At 41.9% G+C, this 19,436-nt stretch overlaps 1 protein-coding gene across 9 annotated transcripts in view; it reads right to left on the reverse strand.

Annotated features, from left to right (window-relative positions):
* Positions 1-19,436, reverse strand: part of Npas3 (neuronal PAS domain protein 3) — a 790,249-nt gene that overhangs the window by 112,005 nt on the left and 658,808 nt on the right. For all 9 annotated transcript variants that reach the window (XM_040743093.1, XM_040743094.1, XM_040743092.1 and 6 more), the window contains one exon: positions 12,484-12,658. In XM_040743093.1, coding sequence (XP_040599027.1) covers positions 12,484-12,658 — 175 coding nt within the window. The remainder of the gene's footprint in view (positions 1-12,483; positions 12,659-19,436) is intronic.

Below are 19,436 nucleotides of genomic sequence, written 5' to 3' on the forward strand. Positions count from 1 at the left end.
AATCCAACAGAATTAATGATGCTATTCACTAAAGACTACATACTAAGTATTTTACCTGATTAATTCATTATACCCTCACAAGATGCTAGCAATGCTTGTATGTTAACTCATTTGGAGAGAAAATCAAATGGAAATTATTCTTAGTCCTGCTTCTAATCTAGGACAGAGGGTTAAAATTTTATAATGGGGAAACGGAGGCACATTTAATTTAATTTGCTCAAGCTCACACTACTGGTAAGTGACAGATCCAGGATTAGAAAATAGAAACAGGGCATCGGGTTCCAAGATCCATGCATTTACATGTTTCCGATTGATACAGCCACAGCACAAAGGCAGTCCTAAAACTGGGGTGGAATGAATGTTTTCTAGCCCTGATCCATGATGTGCTTGAGGGAGGTGGTATGCAAGGCACATACCACCTGGGTCATGTCAATGGGTTGGAAGGAATTGTGGAGATGGGGTGATGAGCCCAACTTTCTGTCTGGAGATAGGGTTCTCTCTTTGCCACACACCCTACTTTTGATATCTACCATGAAATGATGCAGCCAAGAGGGGCTCTTGCCAGAACCTAAACCATGCTTCTTGAAATTTCATTTTCTAAACTGTGAATTAAGTAAACTCCTTTCCTTTACAACATTAGCCTCTGTTAGTATTTTGTCACTGCAACGATAGGTTATAGACTATAGATGTATCTATCATAAAGATGTGAAATCTTCATAAAGTTAATGATTGTTAATTTCCAGGGTGAAGACAACCGTGGGGGTGTTTTTCTTTTCTGTTTTAACAGTGAGAACCTTTTCACACTTACAGTTACAAGGAATCTGTTTTTGAGATTCTCAAATAGAATTTGTGAGCTACACATTTCAGAAGCAGAGATGACCAACTGGGTCATTGTAAGCCTGCTGCTCAAAAAGTGGTGGCCTTGACTGTCTTTGGCACGGGCTTGAGCGAGTATGAGTTCTGTGAGGGAAGAGACAGTCCTGGTAAATGCCCTATCAGGGTAAAGCCAATCCTGTGGTCATGCAAAGTAATGATCAAATGAATGCAGAAATGAAGGACAGAAAGAAACATTGAAGGTCTTGTTTATGTGACTGTAGACATACTATTATTGTTAAATTAGCTCTGTGTGTGCATGCACGCACTTACGTATCACGACATGCATGCGGAGATCAGAAAACAACTTCCTGGAGTCAATTCTCTCCTCCTACCACGTGGGCCCTTGGGATGGAACTCGAGTGGCTTCACTTTATTGAACCATCTCACTGGTCTAGGCTTGTGCTACTTCTATATTATGCCTGTGAAATACAAAGCATTTTCCTAAAAACAAGATGACGTTTTAATCCACTTTATGTAATCAATTCCATTTTTAGACTTTTGATCCCCTTGCAATATGCTCTACTCAATAAGAGATGGATAGAAAAAGTTGAGTGGAAGCTTACTGCCTTCTGGTGCCTTCCTTTTATCAATGCTATTACATTCTAGAGCCACAGGATATACTTAGATAAATCACTAAAAGATTCAGCTTTTAATATTCAAGGAATTTATATATTAGTATGCCATGATTGATAGTGCATATAATATTTTAACTTTTCAAATGTTTTAAGATTTTCATACCAACTGATAAGAAAATGGGAGGGGCTGATGGCATTCTTCATCCTGATCACGTATGAAAGCTTAAGACTTGGAAAACGTCTAAAGTAGTTCCCAGAAGCTCCTCGCTAAGTTCTGAGCATGAGGTGGGCCTCTTCCTTTCCCTAAGAGTTCCTTAATTCCAAACCACCCTTGCTTTCTGTTCTAGTCCCCACACTCTGGCATTGCAGCGCTGGCCTCTTAAAGCCTCTGTTTTCAGGTTTCTCTAGTGAACTATCCTGGACATTCCCAGGGGGAATAGAGTATCAAGTGCTGTGAATCCAAGTTATCTATGTTGCAGGCAAGATTACTCAGGTGGGTTGGAGGATGGGTGCTACCAGCTGGTGATCTCCAGTGACAGCTACTGCAGGTAAGCTGTGGAGGTGCACTTTGTTGCTTGGTTAGTAGTGGGTATTCAGATCCAAATCTTAGACTAGTTTTAAGGCTTCTATGTGCCTTTAAAAGAAGGCCTCTTTCTCTCTCTCTCTCTCTTTTATTTTTGAGGGCAGGTTTCTATGTAACTCTGGCTGGCCTTGAACCCTGAGACTCACCTGCCTCCAGAGTGCTGAGATTAAAAAGTATGCACCATCACTGTCCAACAACTCCTTTCTTAATAATCCATTTGTAAAATGGGAATAATAAGGCTACCATCTTCATAGTGTTTTGTGAGGAATTAGGTTGTGCTATACACAGTCTAGGCTTAGCAGAGGGACCGGCACATGTTGAGCACTCTGTGCATATTAGCAGTTACGTGGCACAAGGCATTCAGCAGTCCACAGGGACTTGTAGAATTTGATCCTTGAGGGAGGAGGTTTCTAAATCTGGGACTTTCATAGTTATTATTAAGTGATAAACACATTTAATGGGCCACTGCATTAATGAGTGACACTTAGGACTTACTGCACTGATCTTAGAGGGGTCATGGTAGCACCTTAGGTACTCCATGATCGGACACCATGGTAGATAAAAATGCACCTTTACTTCATCCAGGGTGGCAAGGCTCCACCTTCTGCCCTCATGACGCAACACCCTCATCCCACTGTGCTCTGTGGGGGAGTATCTGGAATACTCTCTCTGTCTCTCTGCTCTCACGCTGGTCTCTTCAGTTGGGTAGAGACATTATCCTGCCGAGTCCAAGCTAATCACCGCCATTGGGCCACTCGTTAACTCTCTTACGACACAACTGGAAAGCAGCAGCATCATCTCTTTTCCAGTGGCTGTCTGTTGTGAATCCATCTCGTGATGGTCGACAGCTTCCTCTTGTATGCTCAGTGACTGCTGAGAAGAGGTTATTTGGAAACCACTTTGAGAAATATAAATGCTACTTAGGAAATGCACCATCTTATAAAACTGGAGTGTCAGGGCAAAGCATATTAATGGCATCAATAAATAGCTTTTATTAGTAGTATACTATTTGCGAAGCTCTGCCTCGGGTGGAGAAACCCCAGCGTCAGCACAGCTTTCCAAGCCATGATTCCCCGAATTTCAGTTTGTAAAAGAGAGCCACACAAGGTGAAAGGAAGGCTGTTTGAGGATACCTCCCTTTTAGGATGTCTCTCTGCAGTCTAAAAGTGGCAATCAGAGGGACTCACATTCTCTCAGGCAGTATTAGGTCAAGTTCAGGCCACCTAATGGAAGAAAGGAACAGAAACAAACACAGGCTTTGGCAATAGTCAGCAAAGCCTCTGCTCATCAGGGTCTGTGATGTCATGCTAACGCTGTTATTGAGGTGGATCTGCCAAGCCGTCCGTGCTCCAGTGCTGCCATTCTTGGAACTCTGTCAAGCCTGCTTGTCATCTCCTTTGCACGCCCGTGTAACGATTTCACATGTCCCCCTCACTAAAGGGTCAGCTATTGCGATACAGGGGACTTTACATGAAACATGAAAAGATAATGTCTGAAACATGGTACTCAGTCAGTGGTGGTTGAATAATCTATACTATCTCTATTACCAAGTGGGCATAGATCTTGAAAGAAATTCCGCTCTGGTTAGTAATAGTTAGAGAAAAGACCTAGGCTACCTGCCTCAGATCCTGTCTACCTGCCTCAGATCCTGTCAACCAACAGAAATTGGGTGTTGTTTCTAGAGGGTCCTTAGAAACCATGGTTGTGCCTTGTTAGCAGAAGATACCTCCAGGCCATGTCTACTCCACCATGGACACTCTTGCTCTTTGTCTATCTCAAGCCTGCCGTGGTGACTTGTCCTGGAAGGAAGGGGCTGAGGAAGTTGCAGAGTCAATGTCCAGGGCTGGCTGCGGCAGAATCAAGGCTGCACACATAGTTGTGAGAGCACACAATTTGGGCTTCACTTTGTGGCAGGGGTCACACACTGAACGTGCAACACAGGATTCAGGGTTGAATCTTGACTGTGTTTTAGTCATATGTTACTGTTCACTGTGGCATAAAGATTTTCATTGCAGAGATGAAAGCAAAAAAAAAAAAGGCTAGATGGATTTTGTCCCCAATAAGTAGCTATTATTAAAAAGTACTTTAGCTCAATGAAATATATGTAGAGAGAGATAATTAGGTTTCTGTTTGGACTTCAGAAACCCTTTGGAGAAAACTCCTCTAGTCTGATTCTTAGCATGTTGCCATCTCATTTTTCCCCCCACCTATTTCCTGGCTCCCCACTTACTCCAACATTAATATTGTACCCTTTCTTTAATCTTTGCTGCTACGCCTAACCTGCGAGGCTTGGGGCAAGCCACTTAGAATTTCTATCGCTTCCCCCCAGCTGCAGAACAAGGGTAACACACTGACCTGCCTCAGAGGGATGCGGTGTGAATTAGCTCCTGTAATTAGCAGCTGTTGCGCTCTGCACACACCAAGCAGGGTAGGAATGCCACCATGATCACAGTGGCCAGAGTGGATTGGGCACTAAAGCTATACTCGGGAATAACTGCTTGGCAAAGAGCTGACAATTGGAAGTTGCAAACTTTACACAGAAGCAATATTTCCAGTATTTTCCGCAAGCAATCATGAGTAAATTGCTCACTAGGGGTGGAAATGGTTTCCAGCCAGTTCTGCCTCTTCTGATGTGTGCTCCTGCGAAGCTCAGTCAATGCCAGGTAACTGATCCTTTGTGTGGCTGCTGTTTAGTGCAGATGAAGAATTCAGAACGGTGTAATTTGGACAGGGATGGAATTTCTGTGCAGTGATATGTATTAAAAGCAAATAACTTGTGCTTTTTCAAAGCAACAACTGTAGAATCTGTAATTTTTAATTATGCAGTGACAAAGACATCCACATTTTTTAATGGGCAGAACATGTCATCATTAACAACTTGTGTTGGGTTCCATTTTAGAAGCTTGAAAAGTGTGCCCCTTATCATCATATGTAAATGGAAGTAAAAATTACAACCTGGAAAGCTACTTAAGGGAACTTATGAAAAATGGGTTTAAGAATTGATTTCCTAAACCTTTTTTTTTTTTTTTTACCAGATTGTGTTAGGAGAAAATATACACGCATTCATACATACATACATGCAAATATACAGAGGCATACACTGAGTAAATCTATTTCATATTTTGATAAGATGTCTTTGTTTCTGATAGTGAATAAAATTGGCCCCGAAAATACCGTTGTACTAATTTGCATAAAAGCCATATACACACACAATCACACTATTCTCTTTTTGAACTAGAACTACTGTGATCTGAACATTGGAAGGGAAAGTTAGTTCCAGAATGGTATTTAGAGTTACTATGGGACTGGAAGGGAGGCTGCCTTCTGTGGGGAAGAGTCACCGTGCTGACTTCAAAGTGCTGTTTCGCAAAGGATGCCTGGGGCTGCAGGTGTGCATCCCATGAGCCGGCCCGGAAGGACAACACTCACATACTCACTGAGCCAGAAGCGCCTGGTGGGAAGAATATTTTGATTTATCTTTTGGTCCCCCTTGGCAAGCTTGGCAAGATTCCGGAAGTATAAGCCTATACCATATGCTGACAAGCACCATAGTGTGGGCAAACACAAATTAAGGTGGTAAGTGGGCTGGCGTTTACCTGCTGGGAAAGGGCGGAGGTGGGGGAGGTAGGTTCCCTTTGGAGGTAGTTCCAGGTGATCTTGTTGAGCTTAGCTGGAGACAAAGGTGACATTTAAAAATAGACTATCTTCTGTAGGGGGAAAGATGGTACTCCATCAAGGTAGCTTTTTTTTTTGAGGCCAAGGGATTACTCTAAATTTGGCAAGGCTGAATGAAAGTGTAGGCTGTTTGCCTGCCTTTTCTTTTGAGATGGGAAGCTATATAACCTAGACCAGCCTTGGTCTCACCAAACATGCCTCCCTGGCTTCAGACTTTGAAAAGTCTGTTCCTTTTGAGTACTGAATTTATGAATGGCTTCTTTTTACAGTGTGTATTACCTTCGGGACTACCATGAAGATACTTTGGATTTGATTTCTAAAATAACAAGGTTAAAAATAAGAAATCATATTGGAGATAAAACTTTATATAAAAAGTTCAACTTACCCCTACATGTTAATCACTTTGTATTATTAACAGATTAGTTTGGTTGGGGTGGTTCTATGATACTTATCATGTGCATAGACACCTGGGAATTAACAAGTGACACGTGAAGTTAAGGGACGGTGAACATGTTTAAAAAAATGCTGGAACGCCATTGGCAACACACTTCACATTCAGTCCAACAGAGAGGACTGTACCGCACTATCTGATGGATTTATCTCTGTTTACGTTGAGTGAAACTGGAAAGGAATTAAATGTGTATTTACAGTTTGACAAACATTCAATATAAATTATAAATTTTAATTTCACTTATTAGTTTGGGACCATGGAAAGCAGGGGTTTTATTGCATACAAACTTCCATTAAGATGGAAGGATTAACTTCCTGAAAAGGTCCCTAACTGCAGGAACAAAATCCATTTCCATCTTAACTTAGTCATGCCAGGTTTATCTTTAGAGTTTTCAAAAGCCAAAAGAAGAGTGACATAGAGTTTTTTTTCTGCATACTTCCAGTGGCTCCAACATTGTCACTGTGCTAAGAACCTTTTATGTGACAACTTGTTTGACTGCTGCAGCCACCATGCAAAACTTGAAGTTTATTTATGTTTACAAGGACTTGTTCTCGTCATTAGCATTCAGAACAGTTTCCACGATATTATCTTGCCATACAATGACTCCAGAATTATCTCACATAGATTAATGACAATAACATAATTCCAGAGAGTCACCACTCTATATGTAGAAATATATTGGCAATAAAACCCAGCCAGTGTATGCCTTTCCCCAGTAGAGGATCTCTCACTTTTCTCTGATTTTTAAAGGCTTCAGATCAATAACTGGAGTGACATTATTAACAGCTCCCTCAACACCTGGGCCAGCGCTAATATTAAATCCATTACACCTTCTGTTTGACATTTGCAGTACAGCAGACAGAGCTGTGGATACAGTCACATTGTCTGGGGACTGGGGCTGGATGTGAGGTTACTGAGATGGTCTCTCTTGTCCAACTTCTAAATTCAGTTCATTGATAGGAAATTGGAACCAATCTAGAAACCAAACTGAAAAGGCAACAACCCTACCACAAACCAGATGGTCAACAATTCCCACATTAAGTCACATGTATATCTTATATCCAAGCAGTAAAATATAGACCTGATCTTTAGATAATATATTCATTATTGTTATTGCTTGTCATTGGTTTCCCTAATTTTACCACCTTTTGGAAAATCATCCTGTCATGTCAGGACTTGAATCCCTGTTCTATAAACTGAGGACTTGATCAAATTTACCATGGCACTGAGATATGCACAGAAAATGCAAGTTACTTCCATTCTGACAAAAACTCCCAGGCTCCCATTTTTCCATCCTGTACAGCCTACAGAACATAGAGCAGGCATTGCAGGCATAGAGATTATACCAATGGGTATCTTTGCCTACAAAACATACTGGATTCTACCTGAAATTTGAGACAAAACATGATAGCCTCTGTTTTAGACAACCAGTGGTTAACCATGCTGCTATAGTTATTCTTCACTCCAAATACTGTCTCATATGTTTCAGTAAATTGTCTAAATCCTAGTGTAGTATTGATTTCTCCTCCTACGAAGTCACACCCATCAAATAAGCTACAAGAAGCTCTTGTCCTCACTGAATTCTTCCCAAGCAGGACCTGGGCCTGTTGCTCCTGATAGAAGTCCTAGGCAGGTGCAGATTGCTGTCTCATAGGAGGCAAACTGCTGGAGACAGAGGAAATCTCATTTTGGAGAGAGAAATGTGACACAGAAAGGTGCCTATGAGGGTATAGGAAAAAGCAGGTTACCAGAAATATGGATGTCAGGATCTTAGGAAAATATATAAAACTCAAGCCAAGAAGCACGCTTTGTTGAGTTCCTTCCTATGCATATATGCCTACAGGACCAGATCCTGTGCATACATGCTTACAGGAAGAGATCCTGTGTATACACGCCTACAGGAAGAGATCCTGTGTATACACGCCTACAGGAAGAGATCCTGTGTATACACGCCTACAGGAAGAGATCCTGTGTATATATGCCTACAGGAAGAGATCCTGTGTATTCACACCTACAGGAAGTGATCCTGTGTATACATGCCTACAGGAAGAGATCCTATGCATACATGCCTACAGGAAGAGATCCTGTGTATACACGCCTACAGGAAGAGATCCTGTGTATACATGCCTACAGGAAGAGATCCTGTGTATTCACACCTACAGGAAGTGATCCTGTGTATACATGCCTACAGGAAGAGATCCTATGCATACATGCCTACAGGAAGAGATCCTGTGTATACACGCCTACAGGAAGAGATCCTGTGTATACATGCCTACAGGAAGAGATCCTGTGTATACACACCTACAGGAAGAGATCCTGTATATATATATGCCTCCAGGAAAAGAGAAGAAATCTAGAAGGCTGTATAGTGTCCATTTATGAATAATGGTTATTTCTACTGGTTGGCCTTCTTTCCCCTCTTCTGTATATTTTGAAGTTTTCATAATGATTACAAATTAATTTTATAATTATAAAAGCTGTTATAGTAACAAGGAAGGATGAGTAGAAATACCATTTCATGACAACTCAAGGAAAAGTAGTGTGTCTTCAAAATAGGAGATTTTTGAAGTTCCTCCAGGATTTCTGGGAGAAGCTGCCTTTCTGTTTACTAAGCACTCAGAAGGCACAGCATTGGGATTTATGAAAAGAAGATAGGACTTGTAATCCCAAGATGCAGAATCATTAGGAGCACTGAAAGAGCACAGGCAGACCTACACAGCAAAGACACAGCATCCAAACAGTGTGCAGGGAGGGTCTGTGCCCCCACGTTGTCACAGCTTGCAAGAGAAGAGAAAGGACTGTTTGGCGGATGGAGAAGGGCAGTCTCTTCCAGAATATCCTGATTCATGTCCCCAAAAGGCACTCAGGAAAACCAGGGCTTTTAAAAGCCAGAGTACCCATTTATTTTCTGATGCTTGACTAAAGATTTCTCTAAAGGAAATAATATATTTACTAAACTATCTGTAAAGGTGCACACATCTAAAATATTTATTTGGGTTTGCTGTCAAGTCAACAGATTCCTGCCACCCCACCCCCCATTATCTTGAGACTGATTCAAGACAAGACAGTCAGAGGGTTGGCAGCTCAGGAAAAACAGAATTCCTATCATGACACAGTGTCACTGCCTTGAAATGGTTTTACTACTTACTTCCTTTTATTATAATGCCAAGTGTTATTTATATTTTAGTCATTTAGTAATGCTACACTGCACACATCAGGGCATCAGAAAAATTCCTTATCCACAACTCCTTTCATTTCCATGATAACCATATATCGATACCCATTTTCCAGCCAAATTTCACCAGTATGTAGGAAGGAATCTGTGCTTCATCAGAATTTAGAAGATTACCAGGCAGTGAACAAAAGCCTCCAAGAACATTCCCTCATGTTATTAAGAATAAAGAAATCTTGTTAAAATTCTTTCAGCTTTTGAGAAACGTAAGCAGCTTTGGGATGTAGTACTTGACATGTACTTTGGGATGTAGTACTTGACATGTACTTTTAAAGTAACTCCCGTCCAGCTATCGTCTGCATTGGTGAAAATATTTCATTCCAGGTAGCACTCTATGCTGCTGGTCAGGATTTGAGAAGTCAATCTAAATGTGTTTTCAAGGCAAAATGGAAAATAACCAAATTCTGTAGACCTGTAGGTCTAAGATGGAGTGGCATTCCCTAATGGTGGGAGTCACACTTGCCACCTAGGAAAGGAACCCTTACTTGGGGGAGCACAGCTGATGGGCACTAATTCATAAGTGCTGGAAAAAGCAGTTTCACGTGTGCTAGTGAGAGTGGTTTCAGGAAGGCCAAGTCGATGTCTTTCAATCAGTTGTTGATACACACAAAAGAGTAGGTCAGAAGCAGAGAGTCATGGGGACAGGTACAGAAGTGAACCCCTTTTTAGAAGGCCAGCTGTGTCCTCTAGTTGTCTAGAATGAATAACAAGCAAGAACAGAGCTCTAGTGTGCCAAGAGCTGTTCCAGTTATCTTAGTGCTCTACAGAAGGCATGGGAGATAGCAAATTTCCTTAGGATATTTATCTGGGTTTGCTGTGTGCCCTAGCAGAACCAGTTTAAAGGCTGTCCTTTTCTTTATTTCCCAAAATTCCTTCCAGGAAACATCACCCTAAACAGCTGTTTGAGGTCATCTGGCTTCCATTGGTTTATAATTTAACTTAACCTTAGGTTGCATTAACAGTTCATTATCTGAGCCTAAAAAAGGTGACAATTCTCCTTGAAATGATCATCTAAGGATGCATGTATGTTGTCAGAGGGTCATTAACAAGCTACAGTTTGGTCAAGCTAGGATGGTGTGAGCCATGGGGTTCTTAGGAACACACCAGTAGATGAGTAAGTGGCTGTTGAATATGAGACCTTGATGTATCTCATATGACATAGTTGAGTGTCTACAACAAGGAGAAGGGCATGATCTGAACCATGGTCGAAGAGCGTGTGGAGTTGTGGTGAAGGAGACGTGGGCATCAAACCAGGACTAACTTATCCATGGAAATGCTCAGCGACAGAGGTGAACAGCTTGACTAGCTCACCAGCTCGATACCAGGAGATGACAAAGACACCTGCTGCACATGCTGCGGATGCTGGAATTTGTACTGAAGGACCAAGAAGAACCTGAAGTCATCTTTGAGACTCACAGAGGCAGAATCCTCTTTCCCAAGACCTTCCTTTAAACAACAGCTTTTACATTTAAATTGGTTCACACAGAGTCACGAGGAATCAAGGTTTCCTGATCTATCTTTAGCAACCAGTGAACACAAAGCCCTTCTAATATACCCATAGATAGGAATGTTCTAACAATGGAAAAACAGTGTCAACTATCTAACGGACATTTCCATTCAGTGAAGCCAGTGAGCTATGGTATAAAAAAATATATGGCTTCCCCCAGAAAGTTGCTTTCATTTTGAAGGGTAAAGAATGGTCTTAAACATTTTTTTTCTCATGTGTGAAGCTAAGTGGAAGATGTCCATCAACACTCAAAGTAATGAACACCCTTCCCTTGGTGGGGGGGGGAGGGATTGCGTTAACTTCCATGGGAAAACATGAATTTGGTTCTATATGGAGTCAAAATATTTCCAAAAGTAGTGATTTTCACCCCTGTGAATACACATATTGTGATTAGTTCTAGGCAGCAGAAATTATTTTCTTGAAAAACGTAGTTATTTTAATATTAATATTAATCTCAAGGCAGGGTTTTCCATTTTCCTCTCTAATACAATGCTTTTGTGTTGCCAATTCTGTTTTAAAACCACAGATCAAGTAGTTTTAAACACAGGCATCTTTTGAAGAGTGCAAAATAACTTCTCAAGTAAGCAAATAAAACTTTGCACTTGAAATCAGGCCTTGATTCATTAAAAATCTTAAACTTCTCATGAGAAAAATTAACATTTAAACCACTGCTGCTTGGCCAAGCACTCCACCACACAAGAATATGAAATATCTCCTCTAAAAAAGTACAAAAAGGACAAAACCACAAATGTGGAACTTCAATTAATTTAAAGCCCCAATCAGCAAAGAATAAATCCTTCGCAGATCTAATTACCAGCGCTCTCGGAAGACCCGGGCCGACCAGCCAATCTTCCCCGTGTTTGAACAGTTTGATGAACTAGGGGACTGATGGATATCAAGTCATTTTGTTTAATTTATAAATGGATTTTCCCCTAATACTTAAATTATCATCAGTACAACACAATGAAAATGGGAACAGTCTGAATGCAAAGTCTATAAGAATCCTGGAAGGAATCCCAATGAGGAATGTCACCTCTGTTCATTCCTCTATACAATTGATCTAATTAAATACCGAGGGTGGAAAGGCGCTTGAAAATGTAGCCATTTCTGTTTTCTTTTTAGCCTTAATTTATCTGTCCACATCTTTCAAGTACCTTCTGATGCTTAAAAAAAATAAAAGAAACCAAGATTTCTGCATATCACTAACACTTTTAATTCTCTACAAGCTAATATTCAAGATGCAACTGCAAGAGGGTAGATTTGGCTGAATAATAAATAAATGTGTAAGAATAAAGGGGCGAGGGTGTTTCAAACCAGCAGATCCTTCTAATAATTCGAAAGAGAAACTAGAGGCGCTCGGACCTTCTAGAGGTATTGTTCAACTGAAATGAGATCTCTGGATTACACTTATTAAAATGTCTCCTTATTTTCACATCTCTTCCTTATTTAATTACTGCATGGGGCTGAAGGCTGCATGGAATTGTTAAATACCCCTCACCACACGGGCACCCTGAGCACACTCATTCAGAGAAGGTCCTGCCCACCAACCACCAACTGCAAACACATTGGGTTTGCAATTCCCACCTGGTTCAGGGGTCTCCGACTGAGAGGAGGAAGACGCTGAGCTAGCTGCATCCTCCGCAGCGCCCTGGGAGAGGAGGCCCCGCCCAGGCGGGAGTTTCATGCCCAGTTGCTCTGCCATCTCCACGTGGTCCCCGGGGTGGACGTAGTCAAAGACGCTGCTTCCTGTCAGCTCCACCTAGACAGGGAGAGAAGTGGAGAGACAGGTGTCACGGGCTTTTCCATGTTCGACGCAGCAGCCCAGACACACAGATTCTGAGACGAAAGGAAACACACACTCGGGCCCCAGAAGCAATTTTGACTCCAAATCTCCATCTTCAGTTACTTCAGGATTCTTAGAAGGGAAAGAGTGTTGTCTTTTTTTTTTCTTCACATGTATTTATTTAGCAATTGTTTAGCCCAGTTTTTCCCTCATACAGAGTTGTTTGCATAGAACCAAAACGTTCTGTGAAATGTGGACAAGTCTGCCTTGCGTTCAGCTGTTTTATCCACGCATCATCAAATACTTGTATGTTTGGTGTCAACTGGATGATTGACCGAGTCCTACAGTTTTCATGCTGAGAAGTTTGTGCTTTGTATAAAAAGCATTTCAGTAACAGCTAGAGATAGCAGGCGAGTCTTCCTTTTAAATACACAGATTTCTAAGATTTAAAAAAAATATCCTCTTATTTCTATGTAAATTTAAATGTGCAAAGTGCCACTTCCAAATATATGCAAAGGCATAATGTTTTCATTAAATATCACTCATTAGCTCTGTAATCATATGGAGAATTTTCCATGCAAAAGGGGTCAGCTGGGGTCTGAAGCAGACATTTTTTTTCTGCTGGTATCAGCTTGTTTTGCCTTCAATCTAATAAAATACACGGTACAAAGCTCCTTGAGGGCTTTAAAAAGTGTTTTTATTTTGTGTACTCTTTGAACGAGGCTGCCTCCAAGTACAGCAGATGAATATGAAGTATCAGAAGAGAGAGGCCTGAATATTTCAGTACTGTCAGACATGGCCTGTGAGTCTCCGTCACCCGCTTGGGGTGTGGGTAGAAGGGGCTGCCAAGGACTGGACTTACCTCTCAGCCCTGAGTACCCACGCTTTTATCTCTTCCTGAGGCCAGCTGTAATGCGCCTACCAGGATGCCCTTGCATTGTAGGTATTATGGTGGGGGCATGGGTAGACATGTCAGCAGCAGGACAAGAGAAAGCTCTCCTTGGGTCACTAATGGGTTTCTCTGTCCTTTGCAGTGACATGGGCTCAGGCCAGCTCTATATGCCATGGGAGTTTGCAAAGCATCCAGTTTCTTGACATATACTCACAGAAACCGCTTCCTACCTCATTTTTCTTTCCTGTGTGATACACAGCATCTCTCTGTAATCTACCAAATTTCCCCTGCCAGGAAGGAAGGGAGGATAAACTGTCACAGAGGGTGGGATATGCAGATCTATTATCCGCAGTTCTCCAAGCCCCTGTAAGATGATCACATCTTACACCATTTGATTAAAGTCTTAACAGGCTACACATCTTCAACATCTATCAATTAGCAGAGACATAATCAGAAAAAGAGAAGGCAAAATTCAGTTTGGGTAATAGCTCTTCCCGAAAAAGGCTTGCCCAACTTTTCCCGAAAATGAGATACTTTCTGCAGCTATTAAATTATCCCCTCCTTCTGTATTACTCCGTTACTGACTATCTCGTCTTACAGTACCTATTTCTTCCACTTGGTATTGTGACAGAGCACATTGGGATTCACAGTGATCAGCTCCTACCCTCTGGGAGGGGGGGATTACATGGAAATAATCCCTTTAATGTGCTCCTGCCTCTAAGCACTCCCCACAGCAATAAATGGGTAAACTGACTTTGAGCAATTAAGATATTAAATGAAACTAATAAAATGTGTGTTTTAATATTTCTTGATGGTTATTTTGTTTGGGGATTAGTGGATAGGAGGAAGTCATCCACTACACACGGAGTCCAATCACAGCACTCGAGTCTTCTCACATTCCAGTGTTTTCTTCAGACACACACCACACATTGTGAAAAATGAAAGTATTTCATCTTTTCAGGGTGCTGGCTATTGAATGTTCCTGTATAAACCAGCTCTACAGAGAAGCTGCCAAGGTTTCTACAACTTGCTTTGCCTAGAGAATCCTTCCTTCCCAGGAATCTGTGCTCTGAAATATTGAGCAAGGTTAAGTCATAGCATGCCACGTTGCACCCAGGAAACTGTGTCCTGATATATAGAGCAAGGTTAGGCCACAGTATTCCATATTGTGTATCGCAGCAAGGATGGCCTTCAGTGCCCTCTTGGAGGCTTACGCTGAAAACCCAATACTGGTGCTGGAGAGATAGCTCAGCAATAAAGGGCACAAACTACTCTTGGAGAAGGCTTGAGTTCAAGACCCGTCACCTCCATAGGGCAACTCATAATGACTTATGACTCTACTTCCAGGGGGATCTGATGGTCTTTTGTGGCCTCTGTGGTTATTGCACCCACACGCATAGATTCATATTCCCATATTATAAATAATAATACATATATGATTAAAAATTAAATCCCAGACAACAAACCTAAAATTGATGGGGGAATTAGCACTGAAGATTTGCCACTGCCATAGCCTGCAGGTATCTACTGCAGTTTAGGCCATAAGTACAGGCTATTTGGAAGTATAGCCTGAATGTGAAACCAGAATGTTCCCCTGCCCAGCTGTGTGGCTTTGGGCAATTCCTGGAACCTTCCCAGACTCTTCTGTTGCAAAGCTGGTAGCTAGTTGCTATGAGGGACAATGGGGCACCTCTCACAGTGCATTCCATGTGGATGGCATCCCTGCAACCCTGGTTCGTGGGAGAGGAGACAAGTCTTGGCTTACTTCCCCACAGCTCTGTTTTGAAAACTCAGTGAAGCCATGCAGGAGGATCACTATGTAAGAAAAATAAAACCCTCCAAATGCCTACTCTTGGGTAGCAAGATGGCTGGGTGGGTGGAGGCACTTGCTGCCAAGCCTGACAATCTGAGTCTAAGTCCTAGAAATCACACGGTGGAAGAAAATCATGGTATGGGAGTGCACAGACAGAATGCATGTACACACAAACACACACAGAGTAAATGTATGATTTGCTGGGTAAGAACAAATGAACATCAGAATACATATTCCTATATAGCTTGGGTTTGTGTTGTCACACTGGGACATCCTTTCAATCAGCCTGGGGCATAACAGTGGTGATATGTCTTGTGAGACATAACTATAAATACTAGAATAGTAGTATTATTAGCCATCTATTATGTGAATGCTCCTCCCACCCCCAACACATGATCTTACTATATATCCTTGGGCTATTCTGGAACTCCCATATGCCAATCAGGCTAGTCTAGAAACTGTGGTGACTTTCCACCAACCAGTGCCTCTCCAGTGTTAGGATTTACTGGTGTGTGTTACCGTGTCCATACACTTTGCTTTATCTCATCGAATCTTCCAAACTGCTATACTTGCTCCCATTTCATAGAAGAGCCTGAACGGTGGAAAAGGCTAGTGGTCGACACGGAATTTAGCTGAGCCCCCACTTCCCAATTCCTGCGTAGCATCTGTAGCCTAACAGGCTGAGCAAGGAACTCTGAAACTCTCTGTCCTTCATCCTCGCGGTGTGCAGAAGAGCACACTGCGTTCTCAGGAAGGAAGGGGACTCTACAGGCAGGCAGCCTGCCAGTCTCCTGGGAATGTTTTGTGTTTGGACCCGTGGACCTAAGGAAAGCGCAGAAGCAGGCTGTCTACACCAAAACAGACATGGGAGTAGACAGAGCCCCCCCCCCCCCCAGTCTTCAACAGGGTTACCCATCCCAATCACCACATCTTATCTGGCTGGTCTATCACAGATGTTTGTTGAATACAAAGGGCCAAGAGTTAGATCTAAAACAAAATCATTTGGATTTATGATTAACTTGATCAAGCTTAAATTGTTCCCCCCCTCCCCAACTGTTATTTCTGGTATTATGATTGTAGCACGTTAGTATGTAAAATGTGTTACACTATAGCACTATAATTATATCTTTCCTAGTATAAACCCTTGACAGGTACATTAATAACTGCATCCTCTTTTATAGCCCAACTGAATTTGACTGAGGATGGAATTGTACAAGTGCTGGGAAACTCAGGTTTGAGGAGTCTCTTAAGTCATCCTCCTTGACCCGTTTTGTTTCCAGTCTACAGCAAAAAGTGCTCAGTTTTTAACTTTCACACACAGGTTCTCGTTTTGTTTTTTCTTTTTCTTTTCTTTTCTTTTATTTAGGTTAGAAACAATCTGTTTCACATGTCAATCCCAACTCCCTCTTCCTCCCCTCCTCCCCATCTAATCTCCACTCCGATCACCAAGGAGGGTGAGGCCCTCCATGGTGGATCTCCAGTAACTGTCATTTCATCCAGGGCAGAGCCTAGGCCCTCCCCCAAGAGTCCTGGCTGAGAGAGCCTCCCATTTCTGAATCAAAATTATTAACAATTCTTGCAGATCACAGAGTGGAACCCTGGAGTGGTTTGATCCACCATGACTTAGTGTTCTCAGAGCTTTATTACGGTCTCCACGATGGGAAATAGTAACCGTTTTCCTTAGTGGTGTATTCCGATAGGCTCAAATGTCATTTTAGGCAAATGGAGGAATCTTTTCATTTTAGAGTAAGTTCAAGTACCACATATGGTGGCTCTACTTGCCCAACTCTGGAAGGAGACCCAGTCTTTGGATGGTTTCTAAGCTGGAGAAGGAGAAAGAGTTATGGCGTTTCTACCTTCAACCACCAGGTAACTCTATGTTGCTGGCCTTGTTGTTTTGTTATTGTTGGTTTGAGACAGGACCTCGCTAGTTCAGACAGGTGCTGAACTCATGATCCTTCTGCCTTAGCCTATGCAGTGACATTTCAGGCATGTGTCACTACGCCTGGGGTGAGAGACGCCAAAAGGGAACCGGCTCCCTTGAATTGCTTAGAGTACGTGAAAAACAAAACAGCAATGACAACAAAAAGCGAAGGAGTATTGGCAGCAACAGATAGATGACGGGTAACAATCATACCTGGAGATGTGATTTTGTTCCAACTCTTTCTGCCTGGACATCCCTATTTAGTGTTCCAGGATGAACAACAGCCCTCAGTCAAACTCAATTACACAGCATTCCCTCATATGTATTTCATGATCTATTAGCTTGCAAGTAATTTTCACACTAGACACAGTTGCTCTTGTAACTGAAGTTTTGTGGAAAAATGGAAATATATTTATAGAATGGGTTGCGTTGACTTTTCCATGTGGGGGTCACGTGCCCTGCTGATAGCTAGGATGTGGGATTACTTTGTCATTTCAAATATCAAGCAAGCATTTTGATAGCCATGATTTGATCCCCTGGATTAAGCAATGCACTTGTCAACTATAGCAATGTCCTGACAAAGCTCCTCATAGGTCTAGGGCCCCTTTGACTGAGAAGGTTTGGTACATGTAAGGGACCAGCAGTGACAGTAAATCATCTCCACTGTGGAACACTTAGAGCATTCTGCTTTAAGGTAAGATCACAAAGCCCATTTTGGGGGTATTTCTTTCTTTAAAAGACTTTCATCTTGGAAATGATGCAGGGGTGATTTTTATTATATAAGAAACATCTTTCTAGGCCTACCATTTAAGGTGGAAATGCCGTAACCCTTTTGGAGACACTTAAGAATTTTCTTGAGGGCCATGTAGTACTGATGACTGGTGTTCTCCACTGGGTCATTTTGTAGCTCTGCCCATAAGGGATGCCTGATGCCTGAAAGTCCCTCCTCAGAGAGAATGTATTGGTAGTATATGACTTAGAAGCTGACTCCTAGGTGAAGCTATCAGATCTACCAAGAGACCTTGACATCTTGGTTAAAAAATTCTGACCCAGATGAGGAAGAAATTCTATCTCACCACAGCAGGTTAGGATTTGCAGTTTTTTGGGGGGGTCACATTTGTGTTATTGAAGGATAATAAAGTGATAAGGGAATAAAATATAATAAGATATGATAGCTTGATTAGCATAGGTTTTCTTTGGATTTACTGGTATCTTAATGCCATCTTCATAACTTCCTACATAGTGCAGAACTCTACTGAATATTTATGAACTGTTTTGACAGAAAGTTGATGTTCTTTACTGCTCTGTCTCCTTCTATGTATTTGCTGACTTATCTGACGAAAAAAGCACATAAAAGCCTTGGGTCTGTTACAGAAATACGTGTATAAATTAGTAGAACAAGAAGAAAGAAAGGTTCTGTATCAGAACGATGAGGTGGAATGAAAAACCTTTCAGTGCCATCAAATACGAAAATGAACCCACTCTGTTCAGAGATACATTACCAGAGTTTCCCCTCAGAAGAATGTGAGCTGCAAGATATCACATCGTGTGTTTATTTTATCTCCAGAAATAAACATTTCGCTTCCTGCGGGAATCGGTAAGGCCAACTACATTTTATTTTTGTTTTTTATTCACTTTTCTATAACCCCTGGAGTGCCTGACTTGAGACTGCAACAGCACCATGCAAAGCCTTACTGTACATCCTGTTCTGAACCTGATAAGAAGGGCCAGGGGAATGCCAGGATGCCCCCTCATCTTCAGAGTGATCAAGGGTCCCACAGATTGTCACAGAAGTGGAATGAACGAGTGTAAGCAAGTTTCACATGTGCATTCAGACTTGGCACAGTGACTCCGGACAGTCATATCTCTACTCCTGTGACTCCGACTCTCCCTCCTGATGGGTAAATCCATCAGTCCATAACTGAGAGGGATTGCTAAATGCTCAGAAGAGCTCTGTGAGGAATTCGTTAGATCCTGGATTCCAACTGAAAATGCTTAAATCCTTATATAAATGGTCTCAGTATAAAAATAGGCAGGGTCTTTGAGAGCCTTCTACTTTCCCCCTAAGAAATAACACGCAACATCCTAAGTCTTCATCATCATGGCGCAGATAGCCCATCACGTT

This window comes from Mesocricetus auratus, unplaced genomic scaffold, assembly GCF_017639785.1.
Source record: "Mesocricetus auratus isolate SY011 unplaced genomic scaffold, BCM_Maur_2.0 Super-Scaffold_15014, whole genome shotgun sequence".
Lineage (NCBI taxonomy): Eukaryota > Metazoa > Chordata > Mammalia > Rodentia > Cricetidae > Mesocricetus > Mesocricetus auratus.